This window comes from Melanotaenia boesemani, chromosome 14, assembly GCF_017639745.1.
Source record: "Melanotaenia boesemani isolate fMelBoe1 chromosome 14, fMelBoe1.pri, whole genome shotgun sequence".
Lineage (NCBI taxonomy): Eukaryota > Metazoa > Chordata > Actinopteri > Atheriniformes > Melanotaeniidae > Melanotaenia > Melanotaenia boesemani.
In genome coordinates, this window is record NC_055695.1 from 34063636 (window position 1) to 34073830 (window position 10195).

Here is a 10195-nt window from a genome sequence, read left to right on the forward strand (position 1 = left end):
CTTTTTAGAGACTTAGAGAACTACAAGAAGATATTTCTATATGGAGAGTAACAAGAGCAGAGAAGAGCCCAGTGCATCATGGGATGTCCCCTAGCAGCCTCGGCCTATAGCAGCAGGACTACAGGGATCGATCAGCGTCACCAAGCCAGACCTGCTTTAAGATTTATCAGGAAGGAAAGTTTGAAGATGATTTGAAGGTAGACTGGAAGAGGGGTCCTATACCTGGAGGTTCTGCTTCCCAGTAACGTGTATAATCCTCTGTAACAGAATGTATTGATCTGTGGTATCAGATGAAGTTCTGAGATCCAACAGGACCAGAACAGACTGGCGTCTGTAATGAATAAATAAATAAATAAATAAATAACAAATAAAATAAAAATAAATAAATAAACCTAGAATGAGTAACAAAATGCTCCTCATGTTGGTGTAAGTTGGTGTGTTTAAACAGGAAGTGCTCCTTATCAGCTTAAAGGATGCTGCTAACTGAAACAGCATGAATATTTCATTCTTCATCGCCTTCTGTTTACACTTTTATTGTTGTTGTCCAGTTTATGTGAACCATTCTAAATGTTCCAGAACTTTACTCTGACTGAGAAAATGATCAGTCTGTTCCAGGGCTTGGTGAGGCCAGTCTTATGACTTGTAATAGTTTGCACTGAGAGAAGCTGTGTTCAGATTACTTCTAGGCATGTGCTGTGGTTATGGCCTATAAAAAGCCAAATATCAGCAGCAGTTCAGCTGAACTGCAAAACAAGCCAGTGTTTCATGTGCAAAAGAAGGAGGGGTCTGTGCTGCTCAGGGGTTTCAAGTGTGGGGTATTGTCAGATGCTGAAATCAATCCGAGAGGCACCATCCTCCTGTCCTGAGTTCAGCAGCTGGCGGTTGTCCTTTATCGTCCTGGAGTTGAGTTTCACCTTGTTCAGTTCAGAATTTCAGCACCCGACATGAGTAAGTGTCATAGTGAGCTGACCCAGAGGGAGCAACAGCTGCTGAGAAGTCGTCGAGACAGTGACACTAAGGCTGGGGAGCTTGCCAAGATGGAGAAGATGCTTCAGCAAACCAAGAGCCTGCTGGACAGGAAGGCAGAAGAAGCGTCAGACAGCAGGGGCTACCAGGAGAACATGGGTCTGTATTCATTTCAATTTATGATGGAAAACCCCTTGAGATGTAACATCTCGTTTGCAAGGGGGACCAAAAAACACAAAGACATAGACAAAACAATATTTCAATATAACAAACATACAGCATAGCACTATATATAGAACAAGGACAGTACACAATACAACATCAGCAAACCTTGACCTTTAACTCTGATCAAGCGGTGGAGGCAGATGGCCGCCCCGGGTTCTGGTTCTGGCGGATGTTTTTCCTTCCTGTTGCCTCTTGAATGCTCAGGCTGGATTGGATCGAAGTCAAGATTAAATGCAATCTGTTGGTTTTCCTTAACTGGGCTATTATTTATTATGAATTGGTTGACATTGATCTGTATGTAAAGTGCCCTGAGATGACATTGTTGTGAAGTATACAATTAAAGCTGGATTGAACTGAATCTGTTCTCGTTGGGTTTGTGGTGTGTGACTGCTGCTCTTGTTGTTTGCTGCAGTTGAGGATCTGGAGGAGAAGGTGCGCTCCAGCAGACGGTACAGAAGAAACTCCCTCCACCACACGCAGATGCTGGAAAGCCAGATGAAAACAGTGAAAGGTGAGCTGGTGGGCACCCTGGACCACCTTCAGGAGCTGAGGAACGTCCTGCGGCGCTCGCAGCAGAAAGCAGAAGAGCGCACGGCCGCCATGGAGAAGCTGGCTGCAGGGCTGAGGTGAAGGGCCTCTTCATTCTGCAAACATTCCAACAAAGGCCATTTATTTGGACTTTAATGATGATTGAAAGTAAAAATTCTTGCTCCTCTCAGCAGACGTCCTGCTAGAAAACTTTATGTAAATAAATTAAATTCAACACTAGTTCCGTGTTCTAGTATCAACAATATAACTTTTTTTTTTTTTTTGATGAATGCAGAAATCTTATAAAACAAACAATATATGTATTAATAATTTATTGTCAGGACATACAGCTGCATCCTCTTGCAGTGTAAATCCTTACTGTAACACCACATGAAGAAGGTAATGTTCATCATCTTCATGCTCTTGTCTCTGATACTAAGTGACGCTGTGTGTATGCTCATATAAACCTGGTCCTGGGTAAGTGATGATGGTCACAGCAGAAATGTTTTGGAAAGTTTGTAAATCTTGAGAAGTGATGTGAAGAGAAAAGAACCTTTACTGATGGATTTAAACTGTGGACACCTGGACGGGACATTGAGACATCAGCTGCTCACCGCTTAGTTGGCCAGAGGGGGCGCTAGAGGCTGCTCAGAGAGAAAAACAGCAGTTCTTCTCCTGTGTTGGCATGATTTTGTACTTCATCAGCAGCAAAGTGTTGTTTAGAAAAAATTAAGAAAAGCCACCAGAAACTATAAAGATGATCAACAATGTTTGAGTATGAAGCAAACAGCAAATCAACTGCAAAAAATAAATAAACATTGTTAATTTAACTTGTGATATGTAGAGATTATTAACATATACTTTGTGTAATCTAATTTATGTGTAGAATAAAATTATAGATTGTGGTTTCTTCCTTCTGGTTCTGGTTGTTTCTTAGCACTAAACAAAGAAAAAAAAACTTTGTTCAAACTTTGGTCCTTTGGCTCATACGAATGTTTGTTAGCTTTACAATCCATTAAATAATAATTTTCTCTCATTTTGACCTGATCGGGGTTGGTAAAGTGGAAAAGCTTTGTTTGTATATCACATTTCATACACAAGAAAACTCAAACACAAAACATTCAAACTATGACAGCAAGATGCAGAAGAAACATTTAAAAAGAGAATTATAAGAAGAAGAGAAGAATAAAAAGACGAAATGGAATGTTCAAAATAATCAAAATCATAATCATTTACATCACCATCACCATTGTCATCATCATCATCATCATCATAATCATAATCGGGACTTTCGCTGAGGCACGAGGCAAGATGGACGCACGGCGCTGAGCTCCGACAAACACCCCCGTAATTTTGAGTCTATTTTGAATCAGTGCTAATTAAGCAAACTTTGGCTGAAGAAATGATAACTTTTCAAGAGTCTGTCTCCCAAATGTTAAAGGAACAGATCGAAAAGGCTCTCTCCCCCATCGAGAAACATATGGCGGAAAACAGTAACATTTTGCAGTCACTGACCGAAAAGCTGGACACCCACGCTAAGAAATTTAACTCGGTATTTAATAAAATGGATGGTATCCAAGCTAACTTAAGCAAAATGAAAATGAAATGGCGCGTTGCCTGGAGGAACTAACAAAGCTTCAAGAAGACCTGAATGAACAGGAGGATAGAAGCAGAAGAAACTATGTGCGGCTTGTTAACTTGCCAACTGGGGCCGAGGGCGATGACCCCAGAGGGTACATTCAGAAGATGCTGCCCACCTGGATCCCGTCACTGGCTGGATCCCGTGGCGCTCCGGTGGAAATTGATAGAGCACATCGGATTTATTCCAACAACACTTCGGAGCCTACGACCATGATCTTCCGTCTTCTGCGCTACACAGACTGACAGGCCATACTGGAGGGGGCGAGAAAGGCAAGACTGGCTCTCCCGGACGGCACACCGCTGAGGTTCTTCCCGGACTACAGCACCGCGACTAGCCAGAGGCGACAAGGATACAACGAGATCCGAGCAAAGCTTAGCCAGAAAGGAGTCGAGACTTTCCTGATCTAGTGTTGTTTCAGGAAACTCACTTGCGACCCGTTGATGTACTCAGACTGCAGAATCGACTTTTTAAGCCAGTTGCATGGTCACCTGATGGCACACGTACAAAAGGGGTTATGATTGTTATGAAACGAAATCCGAATGTGTCAATTGAGAAAACTGGCTCAGATGAGGCAGGTAGACTGGCATTTTGCCGTTTGTCTATTCAGGGTAAAAAAAATTGCATTTGTTAGTTTGTATGCTCCAAATACTTTTGAAAAGGACTTCTTCCCAGCGGTTACAAAACCACTATTAAAACTTAACGATTATCAGTTGTATGTAGGGTCTGACATAAATGCCCAGGTAAATACTGACCTTAATAAATCTGCTTCAGTGCCCTCAAGTTCTCAAGATGCAGCCTCTAGGGCACTTAACCTCTTTATGACAGACTTGAACATTAGAGATGTGTGGAGACTTCATAACCCATCAGCAAGGGACTACACCTTTTATTCGGCTAGACATAAAACATTCTCTCGTATTGATTATATTCTTGTATCTACTGGTCTTCTTCTTTTGATTAGTTCAATAGAAATTCTACCTAGATACATATCTGACCAAAACCCAATAATATCAACTTTTGATTACAGTACAGTTAAGAACAAAGATAGCAGATGGAGATTTAACACTACCCTTTTAAAAATGATGATTTTCTAAAAGTAATTTGTGCTCAATTAACTGAGTTTATTGGTATAAATAAAGAAAGTGTTGTAGAAAAGACAGTAGTGTGGGCATCGGTTAAGGGTTGTATTCGTAATGTGGCAATACAATTCAGTTCAAACCTTCATAGGATTAGACTACAAAAAATCACCAATTTAGAAAATGAGTGTAGATTGATAGAGGAAGATCTTAAAAAAGATTATAATTTGACTAAAGAAAATACACTTAAAACTAAACAAGCTGAGTTGAATGATTTATTGAGAGACAGAGCTCAGTTCATGATGCAGGCAAATAAACATAAATATTATTCAGAGGGTAGTAAACCAAGTCATCTTCTAGCTTTAACATTAAAACAACAGGAAGCAAAGAGAGCTATTCCAGCTATCAGATGTGCCCAACAGGGGTTATTAACATCCACTGATCAGGAACTGCACACAAATATCACCTATCACTATTGGGAGGTCCTCTCACTCTGTATCACTCTATGCTGATGACACATTAATTTATATGGCAGATATTCAACAGTCTCTTCTCTTCTTGTTAGAGAAGCTTGAACATTTTGGGAATATATCTGGATATAGGGTAAACTACTCAAAATCAGCCTTAATGCTGGGGAACATTGATAGTCAAGATGTATTATTGCCTCCAGAAGTGAGAACCGTTACGGAGGTTACCTATCTTGGCATCCAGATTAGATCTAATGTACTACTGACTGCAAAAAATAATTATCTTAATGCCCTAAGGAAAATCGAGGAAAATATTAATAGATGGAGGCACCTACCAGCTTCAGTCCCAGCCTGAATAGCAGTCGCCAAAATGAATATCTTGCCTTGAATAAATTTTGTAAGTTCTATGATTCATCTTCCCCCACCTGCAGGCTATTGGCGCAAACTTGACTCTTTGCTTCGTAACTATATCTGGAATGGCAAGCGCCCTGCCATTAAGTGGTCAGTATTACAGATGAAAAGGAATAATGGAGGGTGTGCATGTCCAAACTTTAAACTCTATCATTGGGCATTTGTGTTAAGAAGTTTAGCTTATTGGTTGGATGATAACAAAAAATCTTCCTGGAAATGCATCAAAGAGGATCTCATTCTTCCCTTGAGGATGAAGGACTTCCTTTTTGTAGCAATGTCAACCAAAAAATGTAATTCTGTATTATGGCCCAATTATGTCATATATGTTAACGGTATTTAAAACGGTAGAAAGGCACATAAAGCAAAAATGAAATTGGTTTAAGTCGTCACCTCTGTGGAATAATGGTAATCTTTTATCTGGAGGAAAACCCTTTTCTAATAAAAACTGGGATAGTAAAGGTATAAAAGTATTACAGGACATAAATGGGGAAGACTCTATTCTTAGCTTTCAAGAACTGATATCAAAATATAAGACTGAAGACCACTCTCTGTTTTTCTACTTTTGGATCAGATCTGCATGTAAAGCCTATGGGGTCCCTTGGGGAGCGGAGCTGAGTGACCACCCTATCTCTAAATGGTTACAGGATTCCCCCAAGAAAATAGTGTCATTTCTTTATAATAAACTCTTAACTCAGGGCGTTATGTGCTCATCTGGTATGAAGGCATGGGAAGAAGAAGTATCAATTGACACACCCGAGCCTGATTGGGAAACAATTTGGCGTAATGTTGAGAGAACCTCCAAGAATCCAAACCACCAATTCATACATTTGAAGTTCTGTCATAGAGCATACTTGACACCAATTGTGAGACACAAGATGGGGGCTGCTGCAGATCCTTGTTGCTCGTTCTACTCTCCGGGGACCGTAGGCTCATTTATTCATGTTTTCTGGGAATGTCCTGGGGTTAGGTAGATCTAGGGGAGAGTACTAGACTGTCTTGGGACGTTTACAGGAGTCAACTTGCCACTGGAACCTGCTGTACACCTTTTAAATGATGACTCACATTTGTCCCTTCAGGAAAGGACTCGTAAGACCTGGCTGGCAGGCCTCACAGCAGTCAAAAAGATTATAGCACAGAAATGGAAACCACCTAATGCCTTATCATTCACACACTGGCTCCGTTGTTTTATGGACATTGCATATTTGGAGTTATCATCTGCAAGGGTCAACAACGCAACCCTAAACACGATTGAACCAAGGAGTCAATTGATAGATGATCTTAAGAGGTTGCTTTCTGAATGAGACTTTTAAGTGTATAACAGCATAGTAAGAAGTCTTAATTTTTTTTGTATACCTAGCTTAAAGAGTAAAAAGCAGAAGATTTGATGTGTTAAATTGCATTTGTATATGTTTCTGATCTTCTCAATAAAAATTTAATGAGAAAAAAAATCATAATCATCATCATCATATGTTCAAACCTGTCATTCTCATCATCATCATCATCATCTATATCATCATCATCATCATTATCACCATCTGTCATCATCATCACCATAATAATCATTATCATCAACAGCATGTCAACATGTCATCATTCCAATCATCATCATCATCATAATCATCATCATAATCACATCATCATCATCATATGTTCAAACCTGTCATTGTCATCATCATCATCATCATCACCATCCTCATAATCATCATCATCATCATCATCATCACATCATCATCACATCATCATCATCATCATCATCATCATCTCTATCATAATCATCATCATCAAAATAGTCAACATCTCTATGATGATCATCATCATCACATTATCATCATCACATCATCATCATCATCATCCTCATCATCATCATCACCTCCATTTTTATCATCATCAAACTCTTAATAGTTTTCATCATTGTCATCATCAACATCTCCATCATTGTCATCATCATCATCCTCATCATCATCATCACCTCCATTTTTATCATCATCAAACTCTTAATCGTTTTCATCATTGTCATCATCAACATCTCCATCATTGTCATCATCATCATCATCATCATCATCATCATCATCATCTCTATCATCACCATCTCTATCATCACCATCTCTATCATTATCACTTTGAACGTCATCAAAATCTCTATCGTCAACATAATCCTCATCATCACTGTCAATATCATCATCACCATCTCTATCATTATCACTATCATTACCACTCTCATCATCATCAACATCTGTTTTTTCATCATAATCATCATCACCATCAGCAATATCATCAGCATTATCATCATCATCACCATCAATATCATCATCACAATATCACCATCATCATCATTAACCTTTCTGTCATCATCATAATCACCGTAATTATCACCATCACCATCAAGATGATGATGATGATAATGATGATCATCATCATCATCACTATCTCTATCATCATCATTATCATCATCACCATCATCATTATCATCATCACCACATCGCCTTCATCAAAATCATCATCATCTCTATAATCATCATCATCAACACCACCATCATCATCATCGTTGTCGTCTCTTTCATCATCATCCCCATCAATAACATCTCTATTGTTATCGTCATCACCATTTTAAATCATCATCATTATCTCTATCATCATCATCCTCATCCTCCTCATCACCTTCATTTTTATAGTCATCAAACTCTTAATCGTTTTCATCATCATCATCATCATCTCTATCATCATCATCACCATCACCATCTCTATCATTATCACTGTCATTATTGCTCTCATCATCATTAACATCTCTATCATCATCATAATTACAATCATTATCACCATAACCATCAAGATGATGATAATGATAATAATGATGGTGATGATCATCATCATCATCACCATCTCTATCATCATCATCATCACCGTCATTATCATCATCATCATATCAACATCATCATCAACATCATCACCAACATCACTATCAGTATCACCATCATCATCAACATCCACATCTATCATCATCATCGTCATTATCACTGTCATTATCATGATCATCGAAATATCGCCATCATCATCATCAACATCATCACCAACATCACTATCACCATCATCATCAACATCATCACCAACATCACCATCATCATCAACATCCACATCTATCATCATCATCGTCATTATCACCGTCATTATCATCATCATTATCATCATCATAATATCGCCATCATCATCATCATCATCATCATAATATCGCCATCATCATCACCAACATCACTATCACCATCATCATCAACATCATCACCAACATCACCATCATCATCAACATTCACACCTATCATCATCATCATCATCATCACCATCATCATCAATATCATCATTATCATCATCACCACATCACCATCATCAAAATCATTATCATCATCATCATCTGTAACATCATCATAATCCTCATCATCACCATCAATATCATCATCATCATGATCATCATCATCACCATCATCACCATCTCTATCATTATCACTATCATTATTACTCTCATCATCATCAACGTCTCTATTTTCATCATAATTATCATCATCATCATCACCATCATAATATCATCGTCATCATCATTAACATTTCTATTATCATCATTATCACCATCACATCAAAATTTAGATGATGATGATGATCATCATCATCATCATCATCATCATCACCAACATCACCATCTCTGTCATTATCAACATCCACATCTATCATCATCATCATCACCATCATTATCATCATCATCATAATATCACCATCATCATCAACATCATCACCAACATCAACATCATCATCAACATCCACATCTATCATCATCATAATCACCCTCATCATCATCATCATCAACATCTCTATCATCATCATCATCACATCATCATCATCTTTATCTTCATCACCATTATCACTATCGTCATCATCATCATCACCATCATCATCATAATTATCTATCAATTTTTGTATGTTAAAAAATATATATTATATTTAGGATGAAAAAGAAAAGGAAAAAAGTTTCAACCTTCCTAGAACTCAAGGTTTGGATTACACCTGAGGTTTTCCAGGACTCTCCAGGTCTTGATCAGACCCATGTTTAGTATGATTCCTTATGATGGAAAACAAAATGGCCCCAGATTTACTGAAATGTCCCGGTGGCTAATATAGCATCAGCTGATAAGATCTATATTCTGGACCAGAACCAAAACCAGTGTAAAGATGTGAGAACTCTTTGTGGTCTGTGTGAGGAGGCAGCAGCAGGATACTGGATCAGTTGCAGGTTTCCAGTGATAACATCGAAAATAAGAATTGTAAAAATAAAAAGCTGCATTTAAAATAAAGTAAGTTGCAAAGATCACTAAATTCAGATCTCTATAATAAATACATAAATGAAGATCCTTTTTGAGTTAATTGTAATAACAGAAAGTTTCCATGTGGGGGACCGTGACTGGTTTCTGTGCCTGAAAACTAACGGTTCTGTCTCCAACTTCAGCCTAAGGAAACCAAGAGGAGGTCAGCACACCCATGTGAGCTGTTTAACTTGATGGCAAGAAGACAAGAAGGTCCTGGCCATAAATTCCTCCCAGGTTGTACTGTTGTACTGGAAGCTGATGTAATGTTGTCCAGAGTAATCTCATGGTTCAGTAAAGAATCTGAAAACTCTCAGAAATAATTACAGCCCATACAGGTCTTTTTGTCTCCAAGACAAGGCCGTTATTTCAGGAAGAGATGTTTCATCAGACTCCACTGCTAAACTAACCTGGGGTCTTCAGCAAAAAGTATTACTACTAAAAATAACTTCTTATCCTCTTTTTTGTGGTTTTCCTCTTTTCTTTTTCTTTTTTCAGTGCCTAAATAATAATTAATTGTATGATAAGGTATAGTGCACT

At 38.4% G+C, this 10195-nt stretch overlaps 1 protein-coding gene across 1 annotated transcript; it reads left to right on the forward strand.

Moving 5' to 3' along the window:
- The first annotated feature begins 853 nt into the window (after positions 1–853).
- On the forward strand, positions 854–2624 carry si:ch73-389b16.1. Its single transcript, XM_042006930.1, has 2 exons — positions 854–1125; positions 1604–2624. The coding sequence occupies exons 1-2, from the start codon at positions 945–947 to the stop codon at positions 1819–1821; spliced, it is 399 nt and encodes a 132-aa protein (XP_041862864.1). The 5' UTR covers positions 854–944; the 3' UTR covers positions 1822–2624.
- Positions 2625–10195: the final 7571 nt, after the last annotated feature.

Excerpts from the sequence above, each read along its gene's own strand:
- si:ch73-389b16.1 (XM_042006930.1), top strand. The coding sequence starts at position 945 with ATGAGTAAGTGTCATAGTGAGCTGACCCAGAGGGAGCAACAGCTGCTG. Across the intron at positions 1,126-1,603 it reads GGGCTACCAGGAGAACATGG|TTGAGGATCTGGAGGAGAAG; the intron begins GTCTGTATTCAT and ends TGTTTGCTGCAG.